This window comes from Octodon degus, unplaced genomic scaffold, assembly GCF_000260255.1.
Source record: "Octodon degus isolate 3935 unplaced genomic scaffold, OctDeg1.0 scaffold00018, whole genome shotgun sequence".
Classification (NCBI taxonomy): Eukaryota; Metazoa; Chordata; class Mammalia; order Rodentia; family Octodontidae; genus Octodon; species Octodon degus.
In genome coordinates this window covers 1481021-1495144 of record NW_004524594.1, presented here as the reverse complement: position 1 = coordinate 1495144, position 14124 = coordinate 1481021, and the positions used below count along the sequence as shown (strand labels likewise).

The 14124-nt window shown below is 53.0% G+C and overlaps 1 protein-coding gene across 10 annotated transcripts in view; it reads left to right on the top strand.

Annotated features, from left to right (window-relative positions):
- The window catches only part of Atg13 (autophagy related 13), a 38510-nt gene extending 24911 nt beyond the window's left edge, over positions 1 to 13599 (top strand). For 4 of the 10 annotated variants that reach the window (XM_023710567.1, XM_023710564.1, XM_023710565.1 and 1 more), the window contains 12 exons: positions 151 to 221; positions 613 to 709; positions 1701 to 1799; positions 2159 to 2252; positions 5652 to 5750; positions 6452 to 6562; positions 6814 to 6950; positions 9097 to 9211; positions 9443 to 9520; positions 9696 to 9812; positions 10759 to 10887; positions 11801 to 13599. In XM_023710567.1, coding sequence (XP_023566335.1) covers positions 151 to 221; positions 613 to 709; positions 1701 to 1799; positions 2159 to 2252; positions 5652 to 5750; positions 6452 to 6562; positions 6814 to 6950; positions 9097 to 9211; positions 9443 to 9520; positions 9696 to 9812; positions 10759 to 10887; positions 11801 to 11878 — 1225 coding nt within the window. In that variant the 3' untranslated portion in view covers positions 11879 to 13599. The remainder of the gene's footprint in view (positions 1 to 150; positions 222 to 612; positions 710 to 1700; positions 1800 to 2158; positions 2253 to 5651; positions 5751 to 6451; positions 6563 to 6813; positions 6951 to 9096; positions 9212 to 9442; positions 9521 to 9695; positions 9813 to 10758; positions 10888 to 11800) is intronic. The other 6 variants (XM_023710571.1, XM_004626985.2, XM_023710569.1 and 3 more) reach the window with 5 other exon arrangements.
- The last annotated feature ends 525 nt before the right edge of the window (positions 13600 to 14124 follow it).

Here is a 14124-nt window from a genome sequence, read left to right as displayed (position 1 = left end):
TGGGGGATTGAACCGCGGTCCCTGATGCTTTTGCTAAGCTTGTTCTAAGTAGGTGCTTTAGACCACTGAGCCATCTCTCCAGCCCCCCAGTATGTATACTTTTAAATCATCTAGGAATGGGTAATGTTTCTTTTCCTTTCTTCCTTACAGGATATACTTTGGGGAAGTTCAGCTCAATGGCTTAGGAGAAGGTATGGGTCGGAGCAAGATGGAAAAACACGGTAATGTTAAGAGCACTGCTATCTTCCAAGAGGGGCTGTGCACCCTGTATAATGGGTTACAGTCTCAGGACCTGTAAAAGGAGTAAGGAAGAGACGCTTGTGTAGGTGGTCCAAGGAGGTGTTCCCACATGCGCCATGAACTTCATTCTTATCCCTTTGACCCTGTTTTTACCTGCCAGTGAGTGCCATTTCTTCTACCAACATGGAGTCAGTACTGAATACACTGAATAAGGCAAAAATCCTTTTCACATGCACACACAATTGAGTCTGTGACCCTTTTGTTGCTAAGTGAATAATGCCATCGAGTGTACAACGGGCTGAATGATTCAGAATGAGAGCCAGGGACAGTGTAAGCATTCTTTGGAAAAAGCTAATCATGTCTCTCCTTTAGGCTTCCAGACTGTTCGCGTTGGCACAGTTGGCACCCCTGTGGGCACCATCACTCTTTCTTGTGCTTACAGAATCAACTTAGCATTCATGTCTACCAGGTGAGGAGCCTTAGAGTTCAAGAGCACTCTCCCAAGGGTGCTGAACTCCCACCTCCCCAAGCCCCTGACAGCATCTACAGTGTAGCTTTGCCAGTGCTGAAAGCAGCCCCTTTAGAAGAATGAACTCTCGAGCAAGAGGGCATTGTTAGGCTGTGTGTGTGTGTGTCTGTGTCTGTGTCTGTGTGTGTGTGTCTGTGTGTGTCTGTGTGTGGAACCGGGGACTGAACTCAGGCCCTTGTTCTTGCCTGGGAAGTGCTTATTCCACTGAGCCATCTCCCTGGCCCAAGAGGCCATTGTTGTCAGATTGAAGAATTTGAGAGTCCCAGAACCAGCGTGACTACAGTGTTGAGTTGGCTTACACTGGGAGATTGCAGTAGTTAAGGCCAACAGGGAGAAAGTGAGGGGCCTCTGAGGTCTTCAGGAGGGCCAGAAAGTGACCCAGTCCTCTAGCATTGCTGGTGGTTGTAGCCCTCATGGCTTCCCTCTTGGGCTGGTTTGCTCAATCCTTTTTTTTGCTCATCCTTCGTAGCTTTCCCCATATGTTCCACATTCCTGGCTTCTGTAGCTTTTTGGGGTCTCCACTGTACTCTTAGTGCTTGCATATTGCATGCCTGTAAAACCAGCACTAGGTGGATGATGCTAAACTGCTGTCAGCCTGACCAATAGCCAGACCCTCTTTTTTTTTTATTTTTGTGGAACCGGGGATTGAACTCAGTCCCTTGCGCTTGCCAGGGCGCTTATTCCACTGAACCATCTCCCCAGCCCCAGCCAGACCCTCTTGAGTCATGTCTGCAGAGGCCTCTAAATGCTTGAATGACTGAACTCTGGATAGAATCTGCATTTCTAGAATTCACTACCCTAGTGCTCTCTTGTGAAAGCCCAGTCTTTCACCTTTATAATTTTGAGCCTTGCTGACATGCCCATAAGCCATTTTTCCTATTGTCCTAGTGCATATCACTTCCTTTTAAACTGCATTTTGCTTGTTGTCTAGGCAATTTGAGAGGACCCCTCCTATCATGGGGATCATCATTGATCATTTCGTGGACCGCCCCTACCCCAGCTCCTCTCCCAGACACCCCTGCAGTTACAGGTGAGGCTCGTGGATGGCACCTCCCAGTCCACAGTGGAGCCAGCATGGCCGTTTACCCCCGGAAGAAATGGAGGGGCTGCTTCCCTTTCTCACTGCCTCTGGTTGGCACACTACAGTGTGGGGAACACAGAATGTCTCAAAAAACATGGGCAGTTTGCATCTTGATAGTAATGATGTTCTGTATAGCAAGCTACTGGAGATTACAAAGGTGCCAATAATTTGTGGACTATCCTGGATACGTTATTAAGTGACTTCTCTAGGTTGCCATCTGGCATTATAAACTGTACCTGGAACAGGTCCTGACACAACCCCATCCTTACCCAACCCAGAAAGCTCCCCATCTCTGTCCTCTCCTTTAGAACTCCTGGTGAGGATGTGGGCGGAGTGTACCCATCAGTGGAAGACTCTCAGGAAGTGTGTACCACGTCGTTCTCCACCTCCCCACCATCACAGGTATGGAGATGTGTTCTGGGTTGCCGGTGATTACTAATTGGAGGGGAGAGCATGGGACATGGGGTCCATGTTCTCCTACACTGCAGTCCCTTTGGTTGTGTGAGGATTTGTTTCAGGGGTTGTGATGAATAACAGACTTACGCAGCACACATATTGCAGTGATCCTAGTCGCAATCATCTTAACCCACTGAATTATATTTAGTCATTACCTTCCTGCTGATGGCCTCCAGTTCCCTTGAAAATCAGTCACAGATTCAAATGATTCAGACACCAGCGAGGTTCTGTAACCCACACCTGCTGATTTAGTAAGCTTCTCTTAAGTGGTAAATTTGGTTTCTAATTATGGAAAGAGCCCCAAAATAGCCAATACTGATTTAGTGGAAAATGCCTGTAAAGAGCGGGCATGGCACCGCACACTGTAATTGCCGCACTGGGAGACTGAAGTGGGGGGTCCCAAGTTCCCGCCCAGTGCGAGCAATGTAGAGGCTTGGTGTGACCCTTATTTTAAAATAAAAAAGAAAAGGCAGGGGATTTCGCACTAGGTTTGATCTCAATACCAGTACCAAAATAAAGCCAAAAATAAACCAGTTAAGAAAGCAGTGTGGAAAAAATAAAAGAAAGGAAAGCAGTGTGTAGCTTTTGTAATGACACAGACATTTGCCTTGCATTCTCTATCCCAGTATTCTAAGCAGTAGCCTTACCATTAATCAAACCACTCATCAGTCATTAAAATGTGGCAGTTTCCCCGCAGGAAGCATCTTCTGGTCTCATCTCACAGGCAGGGCCAGGGCCGCCGCTGCCAGGCACCGCTTTCCTGCTACTGACTGAGTCTCAGGCCGCCAGGCTGCTCCCTCCGCACCTCATCCACTCCCACCCCCACCCCTCGCCTCTCTGCTCCCTGCCTTCCTCTGACTCTGAAATCAGCCGGTTTCTTCTGGCCCTGCCTCAGTTCTGCTCCTTAAGCCATCCCCTTGGGTGTCCTTTGGCTTTCTTAGTCAGTATGACTAATTAATTAACTCTCTATTTACTCATAATTTTTTTTTTTTTTTTTTTTTTTGTACCAGGGATCAAACTGAGGACCTTGCACTTGCCAGGCAAGCACTTATTCCACTGAGCTATCTCCCCTATTTACTCATAAGTCTTATTAATTTTTTATTTATTTTTGTATTTTAGTACAGGGTCTCACTGCACAGATCAGACTTATAGTGATCCTCCTGTTTCAGCCTCCCAGGTGCTGAGATTATAGACACACACCACCACACCCAGTCTCAGTCACTGACTCAGCATGCCCCAGGGGTGAGGCTTGCAGGGCACACTGGGGATCGAACCCTGGTCCCTGTCCCTACTCATAATTTTTAATTGTGGAAATGTATAAACTATTTATAACCCATCCTGGGTTATTTTGAATGTTCCACATTGAAATCATGGTTCTGTACTGTTTCTATTTTTTATAATGTATTGGGCACAGGGTCTCACTATGCAGCTTGGACTTGTAGTGATCCTCCTGTCTCAGCCTCCCCAGCACTGGGATTACAGGCTTGTGCCACCACGCCCCGTCTTGGTGGCCTGCTCAGTGTGCCCAGGGCTGGGACCGGCCTGGCATGTGGTGTCAGGGATTGAACCCCGGTCCCTGTGCTTGCCTAAGCAGGCCCTTAGTCCACTGAGTCATCTTGCCAGCCCTTTGCACTGTTGCAAGAGCAATAGTTGCACGTGTTGGTGCATGCCTGTTACCCCACTTGCCAGGAAGACTGAGGCAGAAGGATCGCAAGTCCAAGTCCAGCCTGCTGTCTTAGCGAGACCCTAATAAAAGGGCTGAGAGCTGAGCATGGTGGCGCACACCTGTGATCCAGCTGAGGCTGACCCTGGTGAGGCTGAGGCAGGAGGAGCAGGTTGGAACTCAGCCTGGGCTACAGATTGAGTTCTGGCCAGCCTGAACTATATAGTGAGACCCTGTCTCAAAAAATGTAGCAAAACAAAACCCAAAACAAAAATTAGATCACACTAACATTTGACCTCCAGCAGCCACTTCTTAGGTACCATGCCAAAATCCCTCTGACCAAGGCTGGAATAGTTGGGCTCAGAAATACCCCTTCCGGACTTTCATGGAAGAGCAGAGAGAGAGCTGAGATCATTTGCTACTTGTTCTCTCTTTTTATTTTTGGCGGAACCGGGGATTGAACTCAGGCCCTTGCGCTTGCCAGGGAAGCACTTATTCTACTGAGCCATCTCCCCGGCCCGTTCTTGTTTCTGTTAACACTTCATAGTTCATTCCTCAACTCCATCCAGGGACTAGTTGGGAGGTCTTGCTAGGTTCCAGGAAATAAATACACGGCACCGTGTTTATTTTGCAGGCAGTGTAAGGATCATGATACTGTTTGGGCAGAGTTGAGACATGAAGTACTTTCACACCTAAACCTGCTCCTGTGTCCTGGAGTCTATCCGATTCTAAGCATTGGCTTGATAAATTTGAAGAGTTAAAAATGGAATGGCAGGGGGCTGGTGAGATAACTCAGCAGGTTAAAGTGCCTGCTTAGGCAAGCACAGGGACCGGGGTTCGATCCCCAGCACCACATGCTGCACCGCCTCCCCCCTCCCCCAACCCCAGGGCAGACTGAGCGAGCCAGAGTCCAGGCATTAATGAGAACCTGTAACAACCAAATACATTTTAAAAAAGGGGGAGCCAGGGAGACAGCTCAGTACAATAAGCACTTGCCTGGCAAGCATAGGGTCCTGGGTTCAATCCCCAGTACTGAAAAAAAGATGGAAGGGCAGGAGCCCAAGCGATCCTCTTTCCCACAAGTAGCTTTGAAATCATAAGGTTTTTTGAGCTAGGTATGATGGTGCACACCTGTAATCCCAGCACTTGGGAGGCTGAGGCAGGAGGTTGGTCAGTTTGAGACTCACCTGCCCTGTCTAGTGATATGTTGGCTCAAAAAGAAAAGCATCAGAAGAGTTCGGAAAGGGTCCTGCTCTTTCTGCGTCACATCGTCCCCCACCATCGGGGATTCGAATGCATGCTCCCCTCTTACCCTCACCTCCCCTAGGTTGGCACAGGCCGCCCAGCGCCCCCCATCTGTCTGCGGCCACCCCCGCTCTGCTCCCTTGCATCCTGCCCGCTCCCAGCACACTAGTGCTCACAGCAGGCTTCCTTGCTTTGCCAGGTCAAACCTACTCGAGCCTGCTTCTCTCCCTGCTGCTCGTGCTCCTTGGGGAGACAGGCGCATAGGGTGCACCCTGTGATACTTGTCGCCCTCAATGCTCTCCCTTGGGATCCAGAGCACCCGGGCCACGCTATCCCTCCAGCCTCCCTGCTGCACCCAGAGGTTATTTCATGTCTTTCTCAAGTCCCTTTTCTTTTTCTTCTCTTGTGTTCCTGTCTCTGTGTGTGTCTGTGCACAGTGTGTGTTTACTGTCACAAAGGCACATTTTCAGACCCCTACTCCTGTGGTGACGGACACTCTGAGGGTTCCCATGGCAGGACTGGCCTTTTCCCATCAAGTGAGTTCACGGGCGGAAGGGGATTGGACAGACAGCATCTTTCGGTCTCACTGTGAGACCAAGCCGAGGGCGTAGAGGTCTAAGCAGCCCCAGGTGTTCTGGGGAGCATCCCAGACTGCCGAACTGAGGCTAGCAGAACACCGCCATAGCCCTGAAGCCCAAAATAGGGCTTTGCATTTGTCCCTCCTGTTATGTGAAAGATACATGGAGTTATTTATATCAATTTTCCAAATAATTCAAGACTGGCCTTTCCTTTTGCAGTATAAATAGGAGCCTCCTTACCCGGGGTGATGGAGGGTGTGATTAGGAAGGGCAGCCTTCTGTTCCAAAGGGACCTCAAGGACAGCGGGGAAAATAGAATGGCTCTGGAAAAACTGATGACTTTGGCTGCAAGTTGTGCCCGGGTTGTGGCCCACGTATCTGCTGGGCTCAGAGGAGCATTAGCTGTGCCCCAGGGGAGGGGCAGCCAGGAGTTCATTTGAGGCCTCCGAAGGCTTGGAGCCAGGGCTCCCGGCCCAGCACAGGCAGTCTCCGCGCTTCTCATCTGCAAGGGGGTCTAGAGGCCTGGCCAGCCATATCCCATGGCCCTCTGTCTGGGCCGGGGCAGGGATCCATTCCTTCCCTCTCCTGAGATCGTCTGTCCCGTCCATGGCCTGTGTTTTCCTGCCTCTCCTCTTCCCCTCTGTTTTTCTCTCGCTCAGCTCTCAAGCTCTCGCCTTTCCTATCAGCCTGCTGTCCTGGGCCTCGGATCCACTGACCTGGCTTACCCAGTAGTGTTCGCTGCTGGTCTAAATGCGCCGCACCCTCACCAGGTACCTCCAGCTCGGGATGTGGGCTGCCGGGCGGGCGGCCTCCCCTGCCTGTCCTGTCCCTCTGTAGTTATCACTGTGCATGTCTGCCAGCACTCAAGTCCTAGAGGATAAGGATGCCTGCCCACCTGGTGCTGGTCTTGGTGCAGGAAGGCCAGAAGCAGGCACCACCAAGCCAGGCCTGAGGGTCCCCTGTTGCCTGGCGCTGCTGTCATTCATATATATATCTCTCTCTCTTTCCATTTCCCCCACAGCTAATGGTTCCTGGGAAGGAAGGGGGGGTGCCCATCGCCCCCAGCCAGCCTGCCCACGGCGCCCAGGCAGATCAAGAGAGACTGGGGACCCACAGCCCTTCAGATGGGGCCCACTGTGCCGCCACACCCTCCAGCAGGTGGGTCCCCACGGAGTGCAACAGACTCCTGAAAACCCTCGGGGCCTTCCCTTGCATCGGGCGGGCAGGCCAGCCGGCGTGTGAAGAAGCCCCACCAGCTGGCCCAGGCTTGTTTGTCACTTACCCAGTAGAGACTGTCAGGTGTTCTCTCTTACTCCAGGCTCCTAGGCAGCAGGACCAAAACGGGTGTTTACCACCCCCTGCATCCTGGGGCCGCGGTGCACCTGTGGGTGGGATTTTGCCATGCTGCTGAATTAGAGCCTCACTGACATTCTATGGAAACGCTCATTTTTTTCTCATTTAAAGAAGAATTTATGGGGCTGGTGAGATGGCTCAGTGGTCTAAAGCACCTACTTGGAACAAGCTTGGCAAAGCACAGGGACCATGGTTCAATCCCCCAGCACCACATGCCAGCCCACCCCCGCCCCCTGGTGGGCTGAGCTGGCCACACACACACACACACACACACACACACACACACACAAATAAAAATGTTAAAAAAAAAAAAAAAGATTTAAAGAAGAAATTAAATCTGGACATGGTGAGAAAGTACATTCTATGAAATTCAAATGACAAATAGTTACATAGAAAGTAATAGTTTGCATTTCTACCTTGCAAAAGTCACCACTCTTGGCCAGGTGTGGTGGGGCCAGATGTGGTGGCGCATACTTGTAATCCCCATGCTTGGGAGGCTGAGGCAGGAGTATTGCTGTGAGTTCAAGGCCAGCCTGGACTACATAGACCTGTCTGAAGCAAACATGTCACTCTTGTCACCTTTTTTTATAAGATGACAGGATTAGGATGAGCTCCATAGTAGGTCACGTACCTAGTACGTATTTGGCCCTGAGTTTACCACAAAGCAGTGTAGGGAGCGACTGGCCAGCAGTTGCCTGGTGCAGAACACAGGTGGGATACGGGTGCGCCTCGACGCCAGAGCACCTGCCCCTTCTTCTGAGTGCTCCAGAGCGCTCCCTGGCCTGATCTCTGCTCTCGCAGTAGGATGACCCAGGAGATAACAAGCTTGCCTGCCCACCCAACAGAGCTGTTGAACCTTTTAGAGCCTTCAGTGAGAACAGCCAGCCAGCTTCGGCATGCATGCCATGGGCTCGCCGCTGCCGGATGAACAGTCTCGTAGGCATCCTTGGGTCTCTTCCAGTGCCACTGGAGGGTGCCCGGAGGGTAATCAGGAAGATGTTTGGGGGTGATTCTTTAGGAAATTCCTGGTTTTTCAGACTCCATCCTTTTTCCCTCGCCACCACGGTTGGATGATCAAAGGAAGATCAGTCCATCATTTTACACTGCAGTTTTCTGAACATTGGCCCCCACATCCAGGAGTAGCTAATGGCAGAGAACCCTGCAGGCTCAGATTAGGGTTAAATGCAGGTCCCAAGCACACCAAAGCCTGGCCTAGTGCCTGTCCCTGTCCTGTCTCTATTCCTGCTAACAGTCACTCCGAAAGTCCCCTTTTTAACTAGAGTCCCTGTGGCTGACCCACAACCTTTCTAGTCCTCTGCTGTGCATGGCTGTGTACCCATGGGGCTGGCAGCCACTGTAGGCCCAGATCGGGACCCAGGGTGTGTGTGTCAGGTGCAGCAGAAGTGGGCTGCTGGCCTGTCACTTAGGGCCTTTAGAGTAGGGGCCTGATAGTGCAAGAATATGGGAGGAAGCACAGGGTGGGCGCAGGTGCAGGGTTCCTAACAGGAGTGCTGCTGGACTCTGTGTGGTGCCATTGTCCCTTGCAAAGTGAGACATGGGTGACATTGTGTAGGACGGTACCTGGTCTTGTGGTGACCTTAGATAATGAAGTAAGGCAAGCTGAACTGTGGGGTCCGCTGCATCCCAGTACTACGGCTGCCACTGTTTGAGGTTACTTGGCCTGATCTGTGGGCACTATGTACATAGTCTTGGGTATGGGAGCAAACATGGCAAAGGGTATGTCCAAGCATACCCTCAGCTATGAGTTCCACACATGTCCCCTGCTGTCCTCTGCTGTCAGCTCATGAGACAGTGCAGTGACGGCAGCCGTACCCTGGTCCTCTGTCCCATGGGGATGGCTTGGGGCTAATTTTTGCATGAGGGGTGCACTTGGAGATGTGGGTGACCATGCCGTGGCTTGGGTGGGCATCCACTTTCCTTTCTCCTCTAGTGAGGGCACTGAAACCGTGTCCAACAGCAGTGAGGGCCGGGCCTCCCCCCACGATGTCCTGGAGACCATCTTTGTCCGGAAAGTTGGGGCTTTCGTGAACAAGCCTGTTAACCAGGTAGGACTCTGCTGTTCTGTTAGGCCCAAGGGCAGCTACCTTAGGCAGTGTGTGTTGTGTTGTGAGCCCAAAGCTGCCCCTGTGCCAGCTCCATGTGCACTGTGCATGTTAGTGGTAGGGAATGGGGTGGCAGGGACCACGCAGTCAGCCCAGGTGTGTGTGGGTGACACCCCTGGCTGCTGGCAGGGGAGGGGAGAGCCAGGCATGAGCGCTTCTCCTGTGGCTCCTTAGGTGACCCTGACAAGCTTGGACATACCCTTTGCCATGTTTGCTCCCAAGAGCTTGGAGCTGCAGGACACTGACCCGATGGTGAGTGCGCCGTGATGGTCAGCATTGCGTAGGTGCTGCGGTCATCATCCCCCTCCCAGGACCTGGAGCCTGGCAGCACCAGGCTCCACACAGCCCGCAGGCGTGAGCAGGGACAGGCACCCTGCTGTAGGCACCCTGTGCACCACCTCTGTCCTGACTGCCTCTCCCACGCCAGGTGAACCCTCCAGACTCGCCGGAGGCCGCCTCCCCGCTCCATGGCAGCCTGCACTCCGAGGGCTCCAGCGGGGGCAGCAGCAGCAACCCCCACGATGACTTTGTCATGATTGACTTTGTAAGTTGACTGCTGCTCCAGGGATGTTAAAGCTGGAGGCCTCTGTTGGCCTGAATTCCCTCGGGATGGGCTGGGCCGTGCAGCTGAGGATGTAGTGGGACGCTGCCCTGCTCGCGTCTGGGGAGACCGTGGGGACTTGGGAATAGTAAGGCATTTCCTGTTGTGTCTGCTTAGTGTTCAGCTCTTTTTTTTTTTTTCTTTGTATTTAGTACAGGGTGTACAGGGTCTCACTGCATAGATTGGACTTGTAATGATCCACCTGTTTATGACCTCCCAAGGGCTGGGATTACAGGCGCACGCCATCATGCCCAGTCTCAATTGCAGGGCTCAGCGCTCCCCAGGGGCAGGGCTAGCAATGACAGGCCCCGAGTGTTCAGCTCGCAATGGAGATTTTCCAGTGATTTCCACTGGGGTACTGTTCATGCCTGAACGGGTGGCCTTTTGCTTAGGAAAGGTGTTTAAATAAGAGGACAGGGGCTGGTGAGATGGCTCAGTGGTCTAAAGCACCTACTTAGAACAAGCTAAGCTAAGCAAAGCACAGAGACCACGGTTCAATCCCCCAGTACCACATGCCAGCCAGCCCCGCCCCCTGGTGGGCTGAGCTGGCCACACACACACACACACACACACAAAATAAATAAACAAATAAATAAAAAATAAATAAATAAGAGGACAGAGCCTTTGTAATAAACATGGGATTTTGAGGATGTAAAAAAAAATAAAAATAAAAAATAAGAGGACAGAAAGCTCACTAGGGAAGGCACCACACTCCAGGATGAGAGGCCAACAGTCTAGAAGGGCAAGGTGTAAAAAGTCTCCTCCCCCAAGTGAGCCCAGAACCATCTTTTTGTGGAGAGTCCTGGGAAGGAAACAGACTTGTTTGCAGTTTATTTTTGATTTTCCTTTATGCTCCAAAGCAAGCTAAACTGAGTGTCTTGTTTTGAAGAAACCGGCTTTTTCTAAAGATGACATCTTGCCAATGGACTTGGGGACCTTCTATCGTGAGTTCCAGAACCCCCCTCAACTGAGCAGCCTCTCCATAGATATTGGAGCGCAGTCCATGGCAGAGGACTTGGTACGGACACCTCTCCTGCCCGTTTCTCTGGTCACTTCTGTGCCTTGGCCAGACATTTCTGCTGTTCCTAACATCCCTGTCACAGGAAGGAGACCTGTGAAACAGATCACTGTCTTCTTCTGGTCACTCTTGAGATTCTCCTGGTGCCACGCAGTTGTCAGCCTGAGTTGGCTTGCGCTGTTCCTTTTCTCTTCTGCATGTTTTCAGTGTGACCTGCACACTCCTGTTCCGTGGCTGTGGTATGCAGCTTTGTCGCCTGCTGGCCAGGTGCCCATGGTGCAGGGCAGAGGCACTCACGGCCTCGTGTCTGTTCTTGCCCTTTGCTCGGAGCCCCTCTCTTCTTACACTTGGCCAGACTGTCCAGCCTAGCATGTGACACACATGCAGGAGGACATGGGTCCTGTGCTCATTGTGTCCTCAGCCAGGAGCAGTGAGTGCCTTGCCTGGCCTTGGTGTCTGGGCCACAAGTCTCCATGTCCTTTCTGTCACCCACTGTCCCCTGTCCTACTGCCACTGTTAGGTGCTGTCACTCTCACGCCCGAGGCTTGTGTGAAGGTTCAGGTGCCCAGTCTGCCCAGCCCTGCTCACGTGGCTGTCCTGTTCCTCTTCTGGGTGTTAGAAAAGAGCGTAAGGGAGTTTTGCCTCCTTCGGAGAGCTGTAAACGTACGTGTTGCCTAGTTTGGGTCTGAGGCGTGCCCTGGATATTTTGTGTTAGTCTCTGTGCTGAGCAGTTCTTGGCATGGTCTGCCTCCCCTGACGTTGTGTGTCAGGATACCTAGTCCATGTACCAGCCAGATGGATGTGTTCCTCCCTGTCCCGGTGCCCATGCAGCTGACCTGCCTGGGGCCCTACCTCTATCCCTGGGGGCTGGGTCAGTGGCCCAAATAAGCAGGTCTCCTCTTCTCCCCAACAGGACTCCTTGCCTGAGAAGCTGGCTGTGCACGAAAAGAATGTTCGAGAATTTGATGCCTTTGTGGAAACCCTGCAGTAAAAGTAGCCTCCAGTACCAGCAGCATCCCCTTTCTGTGGTCCCTGGGGGCCAGAGCCACTCCTGTCCCTCCCAGTGCTCGGCAGGACGGTTCTGCGGGGTGACCCAAGACACCCACTGGCCTTGGAGAAGGAAGACCCTTTGTAACAAGGGCCGCAGCAGGGCCATCTGTGCACCTCACCTGTGCCAACTGTGTCACAAAGGGTGTTGTCCCTTTCTGCCTCCTGCCTGCCTGTCCTGGTCGTCAACCACTTGACATTCCCACTGGTGGCTGAGACAGCAGCCCAGGCAGAAAGAGGAAGTGGGCAGTGCTGGGAGGAAGAGGAGCCCCAGGGCTCTCTGCGTCTCCCCAATTCCCAGGGCCGGCTTTCTCTTGCTCTCTGCCCCGTGCCTGTTCTTGACAATAGGATGGCCTGTCTGTCCACAGTAACCTCGCCAGTGCCAGCCACACCTGGGATGTCCCTCCTAGGGGTCTGTGCAGCCCTGGCGGCTGCCTGTGCCCAGCCCTTCAGCTCTGAATCCTGCATCTCCAGGATTCTGTCATTCAGAGTCCCAGTGAAGGTCGTTCCCCTTCCTCCCCTTTGCTGCTTTTGGTTATAGGAATGGTAAATATTTATTACTTGCAGAGAAATCAGATATTTTGTAGAGAAAACCCACTGGAGGTGACTAATTTCTTCCTGGGGTGGAGGCCTGCCACTCATGTTCATCCCCAGAACCTGGGCTGATGCTTTAGGGTCTTCCTGCGCCTGTGCCTGCGCCTTCGTGTGGGGCAGGAGCCAAGAGCTGGCCGGTGGGGAGCAGAGCAGCCCCAGGTCAGGACCACTGCAGCCCGGCTGGGTGCGGTACACTGCTAAGAGCCGTCCTCAGCTCCTGCACAGCAGCTGTGTCAGTTCCGGCAGCCAAGGAGGTCTTGGGTGCTAATGTGAGGACCCCCAGACTCTGGCCACCTGCAATACCCAGGGCATGTGTGCGCCTCCGGCTAGCGCACCTTCTGCTCCTCCAGCGCTTGGGCCTGACTGCTGCCTCCTGGAATCCACGGTGTGACTGCCCTGGGCTAATTCCCTGTTGAGAAACCACAGCTGGGCTGCAGCTGACTGTTCCCCTTCAAGCACCACCTGAGTGGGCCAGGTGCCTTGTCGCCTGCTCTCCAGCCTGCCTGGTCTCATGGCCAGGTGCCTGGCAGCAGCTGTTCTTCAGTGGGGCAGGTGGCCCTGGATTGCTTGTTAGTAAACTGCATGTGACACCGTTCCTGCCCTCAAGGCTGGCCCTGAGCTGAGGTGGAGCTGGCGCCTGCTTCTGCTGCCAGGGGGAAGCCCCCTCAGGGTAGCCAGCTGGCCCTCCTGCCTCGGCCAGGGTGCATCTGTGGCTGTGGAACCCAAGACTTCACAGCTACGGCACCTTCTGCCCGAGTCCTGCATGAAAAGCCTGGTCCTGCTGTCCATGACAGTCTTTGGCCACCCTGATCGGGGCCCCTGCAGTCCCCAGCCTTGCTGTAGCTCCCTGCCTGGGAAGAGGCCAGGGAGGCCAAGCCCTGACTGCAAGCTGGGCAGGGAGGAGCAAAGGGACATCAAGGCTGGCCCTCGCCCACAGCGATGCGCCTGTCCAGGTGGGGAACAGCCATGGTCTCCAGGCGGCTCAGCTCCCCCTCCAGCTGCCTCCGGAAGTGACTGAGCTACACTTCAGACTATTCAGAGATTTCCAATAAAGGTTTTTCTGTACTTTAAGGCTTCATATCATTAGGCCGTCCGAACACCTAGCCCAGCCCAGAGTCCCCACCAGGCCTCATGGAAGGGGCAAGAAGGGCTCTGAGGTCAGGCAGTGCGGGTGGTCAGGACACTTCCTGGTCAGGAGCCTCGTATGCTCAGAGCAGTGAGGCAAGTGTAGGACATGTGCTCATAGCAATTTTTTTTTTTTTTTTTAAACTAGGTACTGATCTCAGGGCCTTCACTCTGAGCTACATCCCATACCCACTTTGAATTTTGTTCATGTTTTAAGGTGGGCTGACAGTAACTTGCTAGGTATTCTGGGCTGGGCTCAAACTTGGAGTCCTCCTGCCTCAGCCTTCCTGAGCGCTAGGACTAGAGGGACAGCCATGTCTCGCTGGTCCCCAGTTCTTTACGCTGGCCTGAAGGGCAGTTGTTGGAGTGACAGTTGTGGCTGGGCAAAATGAGGGAATGGAAGGGGAGCCCGGAACAGATGGGAGGTGCACTTGCTGTGGGTGGCCTGGGACGCTGCCCATGACAGTGGAC